General features: G+C 42.9%; 1 protein-coding gene across 1 annotated transcript in view; it reads left to right on the forward strand.

The window, feature by feature from the left end:
- LOC106820816 (dynein heavy chain 2, axonemal-like) overlaps nucleotides 1-17,451 on the forward strand; it is a 42,197-nt gene that overhangs the window by 20,947 nt on the left and 3,799 nt on the right. The window contains exons 38-73 of the mRNA XM_014825387.1: nucleotides 55-191; nucleotides 449-589; nucleotides 761-919; nucleotides 1,244-1,485; nucleotides 1,671-1,869; nucleotides 2,007-2,231; nucleotides 2,417-2,563; nucleotides 2,676-2,822; nucleotides 3,254-3,470; nucleotides 3,737-3,886; nucleotides 4,261-4,408; nucleotides 4,615-4,705; nucleotides 5,062-5,291; nucleotides 5,712-5,841; nucleotides 6,278-6,417; nucleotides 6,752-6,962; nucleotides 7,407-7,657; nucleotides 8,101-8,298; nucleotides 8,641-8,737; nucleotides 8,938-9,102; nucleotides 9,804-9,929; nucleotides 10,210-10,425; nucleotides 10,648-10,798; nucleotides 11,247-11,396; nucleotides 11,584-11,716; nucleotides 12,424-12,568; nucleotides 12,732-12,931; nucleotides 13,229-13,355; nucleotides 13,594-13,780; nucleotides 14,132-14,246; nucleotides 14,673-14,889; nucleotides 15,162-15,353; nucleotides 15,760-15,951; nucleotides 16,391-16,575; nucleotides 16,815-17,040; nucleotides 17,301-17,417. Coding sequence (XP_014680873.1) covers nucleotides 55-191; nucleotides 449-589; nucleotides 761-919; nucleotides 1,244-1,485; nucleotides 1,671-1,869; nucleotides 2,007-2,231; nucleotides 2,417-2,563; nucleotides 2,676-2,822; nucleotides 3,254-3,470; nucleotides 3,737-3,886; nucleotides 4,261-4,408; nucleotides 4,615-4,705; nucleotides 5,062-5,291; nucleotides 5,712-5,841; nucleotides 6,278-6,417; nucleotides 6,752-6,962; nucleotides 7,407-7,657; nucleotides 8,101-8,298; nucleotides 8,641-8,737; nucleotides 8,938-9,102; nucleotides 9,804-9,929; nucleotides 10,210-10,425; nucleotides 10,648-10,798; nucleotides 11,247-11,396; nucleotides 11,584-11,716; nucleotides 12,424-12,568; nucleotides 12,732-12,931; nucleotides 13,229-13,355; nucleotides 13,594-13,780; nucleotides 14,132-14,246; nucleotides 14,673-14,889; nucleotides 15,162-15,353; nucleotides 15,760-15,951; nucleotides 16,391-16,575; nucleotides 16,815-17,040; nucleotides 17,301-17,417 — 6,104 coding nt within the window. The remainder of the gene's footprint in view (nucleotides 1-54; nucleotides 192-448; nucleotides 590-760; nucleotides 920-1,243; nucleotides 1,486-1,670; nucleotides 1,870-2,006; nucleotides 2,232-2,416; nucleotides 2,564-2,675; nucleotides 2,823-3,253; nucleotides 3,471-3,736; nucleotides 3,887-4,260; nucleotides 4,409-4,614; nucleotides 4,706-5,061; nucleotides 5,292-5,711; nucleotides 5,842-6,277; nucleotides 6,418-6,751; nucleotides 6,963-7,406; nucleotides 7,658-8,100; nucleotides 8,299-8,640; nucleotides 8,738-8,937; nucleotides 9,103-9,803; nucleotides 9,930-10,209; nucleotides 10,426-10,647; nucleotides 10,799-11,246; nucleotides 11,397-11,583; nucleotides 11,717-12,423; nucleotides 12,569-12,731; nucleotides 12,932-13,228; nucleotides 13,356-13,593; nucleotides 13,781-14,131; nucleotides 14,247-14,672; nucleotides 14,890-15,161; nucleotides 15,354-15,759; nucleotides 15,952-16,390; nucleotides 16,576-16,814; nucleotides 17,041-17,300; nucleotides 17,418-17,451) is intronic.

The raw sequence follows: 17,451 nt of genomic DNA on the forward strand, positions 1-17,451 counted from the left end.
ACACTCTTCACCCTGTGCTTCATTGCACTGTGACCTCTGACATCACGCGAGCAGACGAGAAGCCTGATGAGAAGTGGCTGTTGTTCGACGGACCGGTCGACACACTGTGGATCGAGAGCATGAACTCTGTCATGGACGACAACAAAGTGCTGACACTCATCAATGGCGAGCGCATTGCAATGCCTGACCAAGTACGTACGTTTTCATGTCGGCCCGCCGGTCGTCCATTGTATATTAAAAAGAAGTTCGTGCATTGAGCAGGTTTTGTCTACGTTTTATCTGTGAATCTATGATGAACAATTCGGACAGAAACTGTTTTTGTTTAATGTGTCTGAGTGCTTGCGTTTGTACGTGCGAGCGTGCATGCATGTGTGCTTGCCTGTGTATCCACGCAATGGCTGCCAATGCTGTGACAATGCATGCGTGTGTTTTTAAAATTGGATTGCAGGTGTCGTTACTGTTTGAGTGTGAGGATCTGTCAGTCGCATCACCAGCAACAGTGTCTAGATGCGGCATGGTCTATATAGACAGTACTGACCTTGGCTGGAAGCCCTATGTCGACTCCTGGCTAGGCAAGAAGATGGATAAGGTGTGCCCTACTCCTGATTCCTTCAAATTATCACACTTAATATATAATTCCTACTATATCTACTTATATAATATATGTACCGTGTTCAACATCTCACCCGGCAATGCGTTTTAACTGGAAGTAATTAACCCTACCGTAATGATCCCAATCGTGTGTTAACGCTGCCGACAGAAACTGGCAGAAGAGTTGCGGCGGCTCTTTGACAAGTACCTGGCTAAAGTGCTGGAGTTCAGGTGTAGCAGCTGCAAAGAATCGGTGCCCATCAGTCAGCTGAATGGAGTCGTGGCGCTTTGTCGGCTCTTCGATGCCCTTGCCACCGAGAAGAATGGAGTAGGCATAACTTGTTCTTAACACACCCTGGGTTATGCGGTGTGACTTTTCATGGCATTATGCGGTCCCATTTCGAGCTAATGTGCTTCTAACTAGAATACATCCCTTAGCATGACCTAACCATATACTTGGATGTAATGGTTTCTATATTGAATAGCAACAACGCAAGCATAGATTCAAACTAAAAGTCGCCCCTTAATAGGACGGAATACTGGCCAGTAATAATGTCCATATTGCATGACATCAATAAAAGAAGAAAGCTGTTGTAGTGACTGAGAACAATAGTGCAGTTCACCTCCACACTGCTATCGACACACCTTGCAGGTTGATCCAGTCAGCGAGAGCTTTGTCCAGATGATAGAGCTGTGGTTCATGTTCAGCATGATCTGGTCTGTGTGCGCTTCGGTCGATGAGGAGAGCAGGAAAAAAATGGACAACTATTTGCGTGAGCTCGAAGGCAGCTTTCCAGCGAAGGACACCGTTTACGAGTACTACGTCGATGTCAAGAACAAGACCTGGGCTCTCTGGGAGGACAAACTGAAGGCAGGCTGGAAGTACAGTCCAAGGTACGATGTGTCGCTGATCAGCAGACGCAATACAATCTTCACACACTATCTAGCAGCCATTATAACAACTCTGTATAAACATCTGATCTCTCTATTGATTGTAACTACATGCATCGGTGAAATGCAGGATCTCTCATCTGTAGAGAAATCCACTTTCTTCATGGGTTTTATTTTTTTTATTTCAGCATGCCTTTCTATCGGATAATAGTACCAACTGTGGACACTGTCCGGTATGACTTCTTGGTTTCCAACCTGATCCAGGCTAATTGTCCAGTGCTGGTAACAGGGCCAGTTGGCACAGGCAAGACCAGCATTGTCCAGAACGTGCTGGGCAATCTAGACAGCAAAACCTACAGCATACTTACTGTCAACATGTCAGCACAGGTAACACCGGGAACATGCAAACATTTTTTTAGGAGTAATATGAGCCTTTCGATTATAATAAATGTTTCCATCTAGAAAGAAACATCTTAATAATTGGTCTTAATAATTTTCTCATCTATGCGGATTGTTTATTTCAGACTACATCCAACAACGTGCAGGATATCATCGAGAGCAGAGTGGAGAAGAGAACGAAGGGCGTGTATGTACCGGTTGGGGGCCGGCGTCTCATCACCTTCATGGACGACTTCAACATGCCTGCGAAGGACACTTTTGGCTCACAGCCCCCACTCGAACTCATGCGACAGTGGCTCGACTATGGCTTCTGGTATGACCGGCAGAAGCAGATCGTCAAATACATCAAGGTATGCAGAAATAGGTTGATTAAGTTAGCCTCAGTGGCAGCGATGCTGCCAATGTTATATGGTCAATCAATCTGGCATTTTTATTTCGTTAACTCTCCCAGCCATTTCTTTTAACCAGTTATGTTGTACAGTTATTGTTTTACTTAGAAGTATATTGATTTGGATGATATTTTTCTGTTTTTAAGGATATGCTGTTGCTGGTGTCTATGGGTCCACCAGGAGGTGGCAGGACAATCATATCTAAGCGACTACAGAGTCGGTTCAACCTCATCAACATGACCTTCCCGCACGAGTCGCAGATCAAACGCATATTCGGTAGCATGATTACACAGGTATAAACATCGCGAAGTTTACATGGTTCCACGTCGGTTCATCAGATACGTCCTTATTACTATTCTCTGTGACTTTCTATGCTTGACAGTGGCAAGTTATCGTATTTTGCAGAAACTGCAAGACTTCGAAGAGGATGTGAAGCCCATAGCCGAGGTCATGACCCAAGCTACAATAGACATGTACAACTTGATCGTTGCACGCATGCTCCCAACCCCTACGAAAATACACTACCTCTTCAACTTAAGGGACATATCAAAGGTATGTTGTATAGCACTATACTTGTTTGCATCTTTTATACCACTGCCTAAGAATGAAAAAGTACGTCTGCTAGACATATATGAAAGGTGGCAAATTCCAGAGCTTTTAGAACGCTCCCCTCTTCATGTTTAGTTGTATAATTTTAAAATATAATTTGTTATGCCCTTCAATATGTGCCGTGAGGTAAAACACAAAGGTGTCTGTTCGATTCTACCAATTTATGTCAGAGGGCAGCGTGGTAAACATTGCTTGATGACATATAATTAGTGCTGTAGTGTTCTATTTTGTGAAGCTGTGATGCCATGATGACTTGTCAAACAGCATGTCACCGTGTGGGTATAAATAAGCTCATTACCTCACTCACACAACAATATTAGTTTACCTTACACCTAGCTATGCTAGTTAGAGTGTGCTGCACTGTCCCACTGTAGGTATTCCAAGGACTGCTGCGTGCGCATAAGGACTTCCATGACACCAAGCACAGCATGACTCGACTATGGATACACGAGTGCTTTCGTGTGTTCCATGACCGCCTGGTAGACGACAGGGATTCCGAATCATTTGTCGCCATTCTCAGCGATAAACTAGGCACCATGTTTGATACCACATTCCACAACGTCTGTCCCAATAAGCAGCCGCCTATCTTTGGTATGTCATGGTACTTCTATTTTCAAGTTGGACTATATGGTTAGGGTTAGACTTGCACCGTTGTAGGAGAAAATAACTTTATTTAGGGTGTTAATTCTTGTTAAGCCCACTCCTTACCAACTTGTTCTGGAGCTATACCACCCCTAAACCACCTACCACCTATACCATCCTAGCTTTCACCATCCTTCACTATGAAGAGCATGGGCACTTTTAATTCAGTTTGTCCCCATTTCCGTGTTTGAAATGTATCGTGTATATGCATGTAGGTGAATACTGTAACGACAATGGCATTTACGAAGATTTCCAAGACTTCAAGCAGTTAAAGGTATTCATGGAGAACCAACTAGAGGATTTTAACATGACCCCAGGAATTGTTTCCATGGATCTGGTGCTATTCAGGGATGCCATTGAGCATAGTAAGCTTATTTATTGTAGCTAGTAAAATAATAATTAGGACAAGCTTCTTCCGTAGGGTAATGTAAGCATTTGAACCAATGCCATCCCTTGCAGTATCATTTGTTATATGCATAACGTTTATGTATTCTATTTGGTTTGACTGTTTGAATAAACCTTGACATAATAAAAGTATGTGCAATAGACGATCATGGGTATTGAATTAGCTATGATTGTTTAATGTTGATGTTAATTGTTTAAAGTTTTGATGTCTACTCGCTATCATACGATTGTCTCTCCTCACTTAATTTATGGTTGGATGATCAGGAAAATTGCTTCCAAATCTTTCCAATCATGTTTAATGTTAACTGCTATGTATCGACGACGCTGCTTCCAGTTTCCAGGATAATCCGTGTGATAAGACAGCCACGTGGAAACATGCTGCTGGTGGGCATTGGTGGTAGCGGCAGACAGAGTCTGACGCGCCTGGCAACGTTCATCAGTGGGTATAAGTGCTTCCAGATCGAAGTCACCCGACTCTACAGGTATGAGTATACCCAGAAACTACGCGTTGTTTGTGGCTGGCACTAATTATTGCACTGCTAATCTGCCTCTGGCCATGTATTTTTTGTTTTATTCTGCACTGCGAATTACTACAATTATTTTCATAGCATCCTATGATGTTTCATGTGAAAACGTAATTAATCAAACGATGGTTTCACACGAAGATGTGTTTTATTACATTTTACAGGACGATTGAATTCAAGGAAGACCTGAGAAATCTATATTGGTTGGCAGGAGTTGAAAACAAGCATACAGTCTTCCTGTTTACTGACACACAGGTGCGGATGCTTTTTCTATGTGTGCCTTCGAGCATTGTTACCAAATTGAAACATTGAGTAAGAAGAATGATTCCCTTTCCCAGCATTGTATTTCTACCTTTTCGAGATGATAACAAAACTCTAGCTAGCAGAACCGGGAATCGTGCCGAGTGTTACTTATGAAGTGTAAGAGCAGGTAGGTGGCAAGGAAGTTAGAGTGTATGGAATTTAGGAGGAAGGACTTGTTGGTTGAGTTAGGAGTGCATAAAGTAATACTTATAGCAGGCAATGCAATGGACTTACCTACGCTGACTCAACTACGTGCGTTTGTGCAGTCAGTCTCCCTAAGAGTTCCTTGTTCGCCGTTGTTTCCCAAGGTCGTTGAGGAGATGTTCCTAGAGTTCATCAACAACATGCTCAGCAGCGGGGAGGTTCCGAACCTCTACAAGCCCGAGGAGTTCGAGGAGGTGAAGAACGCGCTGTCGGAGGCGGCGAGGAACGAGGGAATCCCCGAGACTCCCGAGAGCATCTTCAGTTTCCTCGTCGAGCGAGTGCGCTCCAACCTGCACGTTGTCCTCTGCATGAGCCCTGTAGGTGATGCCTTCAGGTGAGAGTGCAAGTTATAATGACACGGTCGTAATAGTCGATCGAGTGTCAACTGCATGGCCGAATCTGTGATGTATATACACATGTGCAACACACGCGCACACGCTCATGCTCGGTGGACATATGCACACGCTCATGCTCGGTGGACATATGCACACACTCATGCTCGGTGGACATATGCACACGCTCATGCTCGGTGGACACGTGTATACATTCATGCTTGGCGGACACATGCACGCACACGCATACGCATGAAATAGTGATATGAACATGAACATAGAAGAGTCAATAAAAATTGTCATTTTATAATATAAGAAGTACACATTAGAGTGACTGTCTATTATGTACGTTTGAATTCTGTTCTTAGACGTGTGTTTTAAATATGCCTATTATGTACTTTGGATCATACGTCTCGCGTCAGGAATCGGTTGAGGATGTACCCAGCATTTGTCAACTGCACAACAATAGACTGGTTCAGTGAGTGGCCGGCAGATGCCCTGCTGGAAGTCGCAGACAAATACCTGGAGAGTATCGATTTGCCTTCAGAGGAGGTTAGCTTGTATAGAGTCAGCTATATATACGTAGAAGCTCCTGCAACCACTACGTTACAGTTATAACATCTCACGTCTGTTTGGTTGAGATACTTTACTTTCTGTGGCTCTGCGTACACACAAGTTGAATTGGGTATACTGTGCTGAAGCTGGAAATAAATTGTACCTTTGAAAATTTTCGTTCTGAATTGAGTTGAAGAAGTGAGACTAACACCGAATGTTCAGTAGTAAATATAGGCTAACTTTATAGTTTGCTTTGCCTTCATGATTGCGATACCATCTCATTGTTTTCTGAACTGACGAAGTATCAGACATATATATATTCTGTGATTAGAGAACACAATTATTGTAGCTGTCTTGCACTCGAGCACTCGTTTCGCATGTGATTCGTGCTTATGTATCAATTCCCAAACTGACTATCTTGTCTGTATTGCAGATCAAGACGTGTGTGGCCAGCGTGTTTACGGTCATTCACAGGTCTGTTGTGGACCAATCCAAGAGGATGCTTGTGGAGATGAAGAGACACAACTACGTTACCCCTACTAACTATCTGGAGCTTGTATCTGGATATAAAGCGTAAGTACGGTGATGATCAGTGGTAGCAGTGCAACTTGGTGCAATGCAGAGATGGTATGAAATCCGAAATTTTTCGGCAGCAGAAATGACATGGAGTTATCATAGTCACTCTGTTAATGTTTCGCAAATTGGTTGATGAAGTAAAAATGTATGTACGAGTATGGCGAGGCATAATTAAATAATGCAGTGTGACAACGTAGAGAGCAAAATGCTTGATGAACTAAATATTATAATCGATTCATCATAATTGGTCTGTTGATCATTTAAAAATAGTTCGATGGTTATAAATATTATTATACTCGTAAACCCTAACGTCGCACGTCTTGCAATGTAGGTTGTTGTCTGAGAAGAGGATGGAGCTGGGTAACGCAGCTAACAAGCTGCGTAACGGACTCGACAAGATTGATGACACGCGCTCCAAGGTCGAGGTCATGTCGGTAGAGCTTGAGGAGGCTAAGGTCAAGGTCGCGCAGTTCCAGAAGCAGTGCGAGGAATATCTGGTCACACTAGTGCAGCAGAAACGCGAGGCAGACGAACAGCAGAAGGTACATGCGTCTTGCATCTAGTAAACCAATACTGCTTGCATCTTGGGAAAGGTTTCTTGGATTTCCTGGTAGTATAAAAGATAATTGATGTTATGACAAATGCATTTATTTAAACGGGTTTTTGTGATTGCATGTTGTAGGCTGTATGATAGTCCTCGATATCTTCAGGAGTAAAATAACAGATAGTTTGTTATTATTTTATTCCTTTTACGCCCTCACAACCGAGGAATGCCTAGCTTACAACCTTAACCTGACAGCAGTTTTAACGTTACCTTGGTCTTAATCATGATGCTAACCTAGCTACCTCTTAATTTTATATAGCAGTTGTCTGTTAACTGTTAGTATTAAATTTAATTAATTAAATTCAGTTAGCCAAGAAAATGTGTTTGTAACATAACATACGCATCAGTCACGTTTTAATTAGAATATATCTTCGGGTTGCAGTCGGTTTCAGCCAGGAGTGAAAAGATTGGAGTCGAGGAGTTGAGGTGTAAACAGATAGCAACGGGAGCCCAACAGGAGCTCGATGAAGCCATACCCGCCCTGCAGGAAGCCATACGTGCCCTCGAATCTCTCAACAAGAAGGACATGACGGAGATCAAGTCATACGGTCGTCCGCCGGCACTAGTGGAGAAGGTTATGGAAGCTGTGATGATACTCAGAGGCGGTGATCCTAGTTGGGCCGAGGCCAAGCGGTAATTAGGCGTTTATGTGATAAATAAAACCTTCCCCAAACAATAGCATTGCTCGAAACCGATCATGGCCTCATGAAGGTACAGCTTTCAGCAGATGTTACCATGATCACAGTAACCACCAAAAACTTTATCACAATTACCAAATGTGGTTGTTCTATTACAATGATATTAACTGTAGGCTGCTGTATTCACAGAGAAGTGAACGAAGTTAAGATAACTGGCTATGCAGTGCTAATAACGTGCACTGTAACGTGTATAAAAAGAATGTTTATAGCCATTATGTGCGATAATTTAGTAACAATTGGGTCCATGATTTATCATGATTTATGGTGTTCTGATGGTGTCTCTGGACGTACTATCATGTATACTAGCTCCCTACACAATCGCATACATTTTCCATCACGTTTGAAGTGTTTTAATTGGTTCAATTTTTGTTGTTTTAGGCAACTCGGAGAAGCTAATTTTCTTGCACAGTTGATGAACTTTGACAAGGACAGCATTAATGACAGAGTCCTCAAGAAGATAGACACCTACTGTGCAAATCCAGACTTTGATCCTGACATCATTGGCAGGGTTTCCTCTGCAGCTAAGTCTCTGTGCATGTGGGTCAGGGCCATGGACAAATACGGACACATATTTCGGTGAGAATTATAGTTATATAAACTACAAAAAAAGATATGCACACAATATCCAGTAAAAATGCACGATAATCAAATTTGATGTTCACAATTTTCTTGGCATTATTCATTGTTAACTTTCCTTGCAAAAAAGTTTCATGTTTTTCGTAGCAGATTATAACCTTGGCCCACAATTTAATAATTACAATACTTGATATTTCCCAAACTTAATCGAATCGCGCAAAACATTAAGTTTCTTAAATATTCAACGAAATATAGTTGTTGTCATGTTCAGTGATAGGCTCGCACACATGCAACATGAATCTTTTAGTACTAGTTTAACTTCATTTGCTTTTATGTTGGTAGTGTTGTGGAGCCAAAGCGGCAGAAACTTGAAGGTGCCACTTCTCAGCTCAGTGAGAAGCAGGCATCACTTGCTGCTGCTAAAGCCAAACTCAAAGAGGTAGCCGCCGTGCTAGTGCTCATATGTGTCTAGTTTAGTCTGATCACTTGGATATCTTTCCATGGATTTGCATGCCTGAAAGTGTGTGAATATTGTGTCCGTCTGTATGTAAATGTGTTCTATGTGATATATGCTTGTGAGTGCATCATTCTATTTATCCACTGCTGTGATTTCACTCTCACTGCTCTGATTGCACCTAGGTGACAGATAAGATGGAGGACCTGAAGAAGCAATATGATGAGAAGCTGGCACAGAAGGAGGATCTGCGGCGCAAGGCAGAACAAACTGAGCTGAAGCTAGACCGCGCTGGCAAGCTGGTAGAGGGCCTTTCTGGTGAGAAGGATAGATGGGAGGCCAGTGTACAGGTAAGCTAGTAGATAGGCTTTCTGGTGAGAAGGATAGATGGGTGGTCAGTATACAGGTAAGTTGGTAGAGGGCCTTGCTTGTGAGAAGGATAGATGGGAGGCCAGTGTACAGGTAAGCTGGTAGAGGGCCTTTCTGTGAGGAAGGATAGATAGGAGCCAGTATACAGGTAAGTTGGTAGAGGGCCTTGCTTGTGAGAAGGATAGATGGGTGGTCAGTGTACAGGTAAGCTAGTAGAGGGCCTTTCTGGTGAGAAGGATAGATAGGGGCCAGTTTACCGGTAAGTTTGTAGAAGGCCTTGCTTGTGAGAAGGATAGATGGGTGGTCAGTGTACAGGTAAGTTGGTAGAAGGCCTTGCTTGTGAGAAGGATAGATGGGTGGTCAGTGTACAGGTAAGTTGGTAACTGGCCTAGCCAGTGAAACGAAGACAAGGGGAGCAGTGAGCAGATATATTGATAGAGGGCTTTGACAATAGGGAGGGGGAATGAGAAGCCAGTGTGCTAGTAATTGCACAGGGGAATACCTTACTTTGGAGTGGGTGAGAGGTAAATTTATCTGAAAAAATTGTCACTATTGAAGCAAAACCTGCATGTATATTTTTTATTATTATTTGATTGCAATTAATGTTCTCTGTAAACAGCGATATATCACTTGTTCATCAAATAATTATATAGCATTTACATGCTGCATTTTTCTCTTGTAGAAATTAGATGAACAGATACAGTACTTGGTTGGAGACTGCCTGGTGGCTGCTGGCTTCATGTCCTACATGGGACCATTCTTGTCTAACTACAGAGACGAACTCGTTAATAACATCTGGCTCGAGCAGGTATGCTATACGCCTGTACAGGTCTCACATCACCAATGCAACGTGACCCTACATGAACATTTCTCCAGCATTGCGGGTGTCTCTGCGCAACATGCTGCTGTAGTTACATCATCAGATATAGGTATACTGCTGTCCGTGATAGTGAGGCTAGACCGTGATACAGAGTAATCATAGGGAAAGGTTTGACGTGATGGAGATTGATGAGATTGTAGGTTGATGATTTAATATTGATTAATTAGAACCCCTTATTATAATCAGCTATGTCTTTGTTTACTTTCAGATCAAGAAGCTTGGTGTGCCCTGCACTCCCACACTTAGCTTCTGTGAGTTCCTTGCAAAGGCGACCACGGTGAGGGACTGGAACATCCAAGGCTTGCCCAACGACGCTTTCTCCACGGAAAACGGGGTGATCGTATCCCGCTGCAGTCGCTGGCCTCTCATGATTGACCCTCAAGGGCAGGCTATCAAATGGATCAAAAACATGGAACACATCAGGGTGAGGTCATGCATGATAGAAGACCATGCCAATAGATTTAGGACAGATCCAGTTTGAAAACTATGAAATTGATCCTAATTTTATTTTAGGTATTATTTTATGGAGATGAAAGACTGCCTTTCTGCAAAATTTGGTGCAATAATGGTAAATGTAACAGTACGTGCCACTCTACTTGATTAACCTTTATAGATGCTAGTTATTTTACTGTCCATGCGTTTTCAGGGTTTGAAGATCATAGACTTGCAGCAGACGGACTACTTGCGCACACTGGAGAATTCCATCCAGTTTGGGACACCAGTGCTCCTGCAGAATGTGCAGGAAGAGCTGGATCCTTCACTTGCACCTGTGCTCAACAAGTCTATAATAAAGCAAGGTATGTTAAATGAGAGCAGTCATATCCAGGTAGCAGTTAAAAGGTCAATGGTTCAGACTTTATTAGAACTACTGGTTGCCCTCAATAAATCTATTAAAAAGAGTACTGCTCTGCACTCTATTTAAGCTTGATATCTACTGTATAAATACTAGGAGTGGGAAGATATTGGTATCTCACGATACAATCTGTAACACGATACACCTTTCACGTTGCAATAAGTATCGCTATACTTTCAAGAGAAACTACCTAGCAAACCATACACTTAACCAGTCAACAGAACAGATCAGTATCATGGAGCACTTAGCAAACAAGTGCTATGGAATTGTGTCATGTTACTTTTGTTTTTTGATATATCTAAGCTGCTAAATTATATGGCTTATTATATTAGTTCAGTTGTCAGTAGAGTATCGATGAGTGTATCATTGCATTGCCATATAATGTATTGCAGGTGGCAGACTGTTAATAAAATTGGGTGACAAGGAAGTTGAGTACAACCCAGAGTTCAGGTTTTACATCACCACGAAGCTGAGCAATCCCCACTACACGCCCGAGATCGCCACTAAGACAACAGTCGTCAACTTTGCTGTCAAGGAACAAGGTTTTTATTGAAACAGGCGACAGCGCTGATTGGTTGTGAACACTATGCACACTTATAGACAACAGTACCAAGTATTTACGTGAAATTATCGCCAGTTGCCAGAAACTTACCAGTGGTTTGTAGTGTGGAGTATGCTATCATATTTGGCGTTCATGTTTACTGATGCACTGGTGCCCTATACCAACAGGTCTTGAGGCGCAGCTGCTGGGAATAGTCGTCAGGAAGGAGCGACCCGAACTGGAAGAGCAGAAGGACAGTCTTGTGATCAACATCGCAGCAGGCAAGAAGAAGCTGGTGGAACTCGAGGATGAGATCCTCAGGTATATTTCCTGCATGATATCATTCACTGACAGACGTCTCTCGACTGCGCTGGCCATGCTACAAGTGCATCTGTTGCATATAAGGGTCGATTCTTAAAATGCTGTTATGTGGCCATTTCCTGGGATCAAATAAATCAACTAAAGAAACTGTGGTGATTTAACTTTCAACAAATTAAGTGATATATATTTATGTGCACAGGTGCATATGCCGATATATCAGGGGTGTGCATGTGCGTGCGTACGTGCGTGCATGCATGCCTGCTTGCATGTTGGTGTATGTGAGAGGTTGCGGCTATGCCTGTATCAAGTGTTTTAATAGACCAAGTTAGTCTGCAAAATTGAAGTAGACCAGGCGCCCGTTCAAATCGTGCTAAATTGTCTCAGACTACGTTATCCCATGCTAAATTGTAATGTGTATGCGACCAGGGCAAGGCTGTTGAGCAAAGCTCAGGAATCACTGCTGTATGTTACAATGCTGTCTATAGGCTGTTGAATGTTACAATACTGTCTATAGGCTGTTGAATGAAGCCCAGGGATCACTGCTATATGTTACAATACTGTCTATAGGCTGTTGAATGTTACAATACTGTCTATAGACTGCTGTATGTTACAATACTGTCTATAGGCTGTTGAATGAAGCCCAGGGATCACTGCTGTATGTTACAATACTGTCTATAGGCTGTTGAATGTTACAATACTGTCTATAGGCTGTTGAATGAAGCCCAGGGATCACTGCTGGATGACGAGGCCCTCGTTAACACCCTACAGAACTCTAAGACTACATCAAAGGAGGTAGAGGAGCAGCTGTTGATCAGTGAGGAGACTGAGATTAAGATCGATGCAGCCAGAGAGGTTTGTACTGTCTTGTACTTAATCACGTATGTTACGTACATGACTAATATTATTGAGATAGGTTGTCTCTAAATATAACAGTTATGTGCTAATTATTGATAACAGTTGATGGGCTTAACTATGAACGTGGTCTGAGAGATATATACATGTATTTTGTTGCTAGGGATACCGATCCTGTGCGCAGCGGGCATCCATCCTCTTCTTCGTGCTCAACGACATGGGTCGCATCGACCCAATGTACCAGTTCTCGCTCGATGCCTACATTGATCTCTTCAACATGTCTATTGATAAGAGCCAGAGGAGCACTGAGCTGGAAGAGCGGATACAACACCTGAATGATTATCATACCTATGCAGTCTACAGGTATAAATAGCAACACATTTATACTAAATAAATAAATAAAACTAATATAAAAATCTCACACACATTGCTAGTGTATATATTACACTATAGTCATTAACACATTATATTGATGTGTTACATATACGAATATATACATTACATTCATGCACCCATTCTGCATTCACGCGTGCGTTAAGGTGATTTCTGTGCATTTATTCGCCACAAACTATGAATCATTTCATAAATGTGCACATAATGAAGGTTAATAAAAGCAGCTTGTCCTTGTTACAACCAATCACGTTCTTATTGTCCGGCCAGGTACACGTGCCGAGGCCTGTTTGAGAGACACAAACTGCTATTCTCTTTCCAAATGTGTGCCAAAATCACGGAGGTGGCCGGAAAACTGAACATTGATGAGTACAACTTCTTCCTGAGGGGTGGCGTGGTCAGTATATCCAGCACATCGACCTAAAGAGAAGAATATCAATATTAGTAGCTAATATCTTAATATTACACCAAAAGCACCAGTATTAGCATGAAGATATCTGTACTGCAGTAATATACTACATATTTATATACTATAGTACTCGTATACTATGTCGTCCTTCACGATCTCCGGAATACTAAAACATTTACCCAATATGAAAGTCATTGGCTACAATCTGTTTTCATATGCGATATAGGTACTGGACAAGGAGGGCCAGATGGACAATCCCTGTCCACTTTGGATAGTAAACAGCTCATGGGACAATATCACAGAGCTAGACAAGCTGACCAATTTTCATGGCATCGCCACGTCATTCGAGCAGTACCCGCGTGACTGGAACATTTGGTTCACTAGCCCAGAGCCTGAGCAAGCTCATCTGCCTGGTAGTACCAACTTCACCTACTTCTGGGTGTTATCTATTACACATTAGTTATCCTTATATGGATATAAATACTATACGTGATTTCAAGAGCTGTTATGTAGGTGGCAACATAAATGCTTCGGCAGTTGTTTTAGGCTATGCACCTTAGTTCTAACTCTGGATGGCCATTACAAACAAGACAACTCACGTTTTGAACAAATCTTTGAAACGAAAGGTTTTGTTTAGCACTACAAACTTATTGTTAAGTGCCTGGGAGTGGGAGGAATATTGGATGTGTAAGAAAAGTTACATTCTTTGCCTTATTAATTGCTGTTGTTACTGTTAAACAACTACGTGTGCTTGACTACTGCAGGGGAATGGGAGAACCAGTGCAATGAATTGCAGCGCATGCTCGTCGTCAGGTCACTGCGGCCTGACCGCATCTCGTTCTGCGTCACGTCATTCATTGTCAACAACCTTGGCTCCAAGTAAGACCTGCTTTTTATCCACCATGCACACTCCCCCTTTCCCTGCCATACTACCTTTTGCCTTTACCGTTCACGTCTCAGTTGCACTGCTGTGTTGAAAGAGCTGCTTGGTGGATGGCCATCCGAGACAAAAACTAAAGCTAGAAGAACCTGACGAGACTACCACAAGTTGTGACAAGTCATTGTTAACATGGTGTAAATTGTCCCCACCAAAGTTCAGGAAGCTCATCCAGTAGGACCACACTCGATGGTGCTATGTGTGAAATATTGACCTCGACCAGTTCTATGAAGAGCAGTACCATTGCACTACCCAATGTAGATTCCATTTATTTATAATTCAGTGCCAAAGGTAACAATAAACACACCACTTATCGCCAACTCGGGTACGCCCTATTGTAAATATATGCACTGGCGTGTTGCATTCAGGTTCGTGGAACCTCCTGTGCTTGACATGAACGCGGTACTGGAAAGCTCTTCTGCAAAGACGCCGCTCATCTTCGTGCTATCCACGGGAGTGGATCCCACAAGCAGCCTGCTGCAACTCGCAGAGAACGCTGGCATGGCAAACCGCTTCCACGCGTTGTCCCTGGGCCAGGGCCAGGCTCCGATTGCTACCAGAATGATCAAAGATGGCATCAGAGAGGTGTGACATACGCCATTGCACCATGTTCCCATAGTTCTGTGCTGTTCAAGATTTCGGGTTGCGATAGTTTAAACAATAAAATCCAACTAGTGTTCACAATTTTTGTAGGCTTTTGATACTGTAGTTTCTACTGTATACCATTCAAGTAAGAACTGCTACCTAACCATAACACCAACTATTTTTATTTCCACATCGGCCAGTAAGAATGCGTAATGACCTCCTTCCGAGTGAATCCGTGTGTGATTCCGCAAGGTTGTGATGTTTATTTTCAGGGTAAATGGGTGTACTTGGCAAACTGTCATCTGTCGCTGAGCTGGATGCCCCAGCTCGATAAACTGGTGGAGCAGCTGCAGGTAGAGGAGCCACATCAAGACTTCAGACTGTGGTTGAGCAGCAGCCCCCACCCTGACTTCCCCATCTCAATCCTGCAAGCTGGCATAAAGATGACCACCGAGCCGCCAAAGGTACGTGCATACTACAACTGTCAAGAACTTGCCAAAATTTTACTAACAGTAGAGTGCGTCTAATTAGGCATATATACAGATTTATTTATATGAAGCCCTCACCAGTGTAATTAGGTAATCATGATAAAGAGACCCTTCCATCCTTTTAAAACGCATTTATCTGCCTTTTAGGTGCATTATCTGGTGTTAACTATGCTGTGAAAGCTAGTCAACGTCAACTAAGCTGGTTCAATCAATGCCGGTCTGATGTCTGTCCATTCGTTCCTCAATAGCCTTCCTTATTTTATGGCATCAAACAACACGCTAGTTGCACATACATGGGGTAGTGCAGCGGATATGCACCCTATAGAGCCAGTCCAGGTCTCCTATACACTCCTGTCTGATGGCTATACGTGTCTTTGTACAGGGTCTGCGTGCCAACATGAAGCGCCTCTACCAGCTCATGACAGAACCACAGTTTACGCACTGCCGGCGCCCAGACAAGTACAAGAAGCTGCTGTTTGGTCTTTGCTTCTTCCACTCCATCCTCCTGGAGAGGCGCAAGTTCCTGCAGCTTGGCTGGAACATCCCCTATGGCTTCAATGACTCTGACTTTGAGGCAAGTCAGTCTTTGCTGTTGCCATGCGTAGCAGCTAGTTCGTTTTAATATAGTCTAATCTTTTTTGTTATTATAATTAACTTTTTGTTTCTAATAACTTGGTAATTTTTTAACTTTTAATTAGTTTTGCCTAATATTAGTTAGTTATGCTTAATAGCTGTCTTGCTGCCACGTCTAGTAACCACGTTGCCTCCCTACTTGCATTATATACTTTAATTGCTATATCCATACGTGGAATAGCTGTGACTTTCTGTGTCCATGTAAACATCTTGTTACATTATTATTATTATTATTATTGTTTAGATTGTGAGTAAACATCTTGTTGTTCTCACGTATAATATTCACCTCGCTGTCCCTATTTTGGGTAGCCATCTTTCTGTCTCAAAGTACAAGGTACCCTGTGCTGAGTTAGCAGCCTTGCTGGATTGTCTTTATACAGGTGTCAGAGAACCTGCTCAGCATCTATTTGGATGAATATGACGACACACCATGGGAAGCGCTCAAGTACCTGATAGCTGGTGTTAACTATGGCGGCCATGTGACAGATGACTTTGACAGGCGTCTACTGAACTCCTACATACAGCAGATCTTCTGTGAGGAGGCCATAGCGACGACGTTCTTCAAGTATGTTCACATTGCTGATTGAGTTACTGCTGGAGCTTCAGCTCAATGTGGTTGAATCTCATGATTACTATACATTATCAACTTGCATAAAGAAATTATAAGAAAAGTAGACGAAACTAAAGAACCTTAAACTACAGCGTTTGTTATCGTGACTAGCGTGACTATCTGTAAAAGTACACCATAACTGCCCAACATGTGTGCATTAACGGATGTTTAGGATTGTGCATTTTTCTTTGCAGACTTTCCTCTCTGCCAGTGTATTACATTCCAAAGGATGGTCCTCTGCAGTCATACAGGGAATACATCAACCTACTGCCAGCTGTCGATCATCCTGATGCATTTGGACAACACCCCAATGCCGACATATCGTCACAGATCATCGAGACGCGAACGCTGTTCGACACGCTACTGTCCTTGAAGCCACAGGTGTCTGCGGTGCAGGGCGGTGTCAGTCAAGAAGACAAGGTATAAGGCTCTCACGACTATCACTCGTGAGTGGCATTCCCTCTGTGTCTAGTCTTCCTGGTGATCTTGCAGCAGATGAGTTTCTAAATGAGACACAGAGACGTCACACCTCCAAATTTGTTCGACTCAAACAAAGCATGTTGCACCTGATGTTACTAATACTAGAGGAGCATTATTCATTATGAAATCACTTGAGTCACGTGCTTCACCGGTCTTCCTCTAACTAACTGTTACCTTATGTGCGGCTGCATTCCTGCTAGGTGCTGGAGATGGCGGCCGATGTGCTCCGCCGGATCCCACCCGATATAGACTACGACGGAACGGCCAAGCTCCTGTCGACAGATCCTTCTCCTCTCAACGTCGTGCTGCTGCAGGAGGTACGGCAGATGCTGCATGATGCAACGATCGTGA

The sequence above is a fragment of the Priapulus caudatus genome, unplaced genomic scaffold (genome assembly GCF_000485595.1).
Source record: "Priapulus caudatus unplaced genomic scaffold, Priapulus_caudatus-5.0.1 Scaffold49, whole genome shotgun sequence".
Classification (NCBI taxonomy): Eukaryota; Metazoa; Priapulida; class Priapulimorpha; order Priapulimorphida; family Priapulidae; genus Priapulus; species Priapulus caudatus.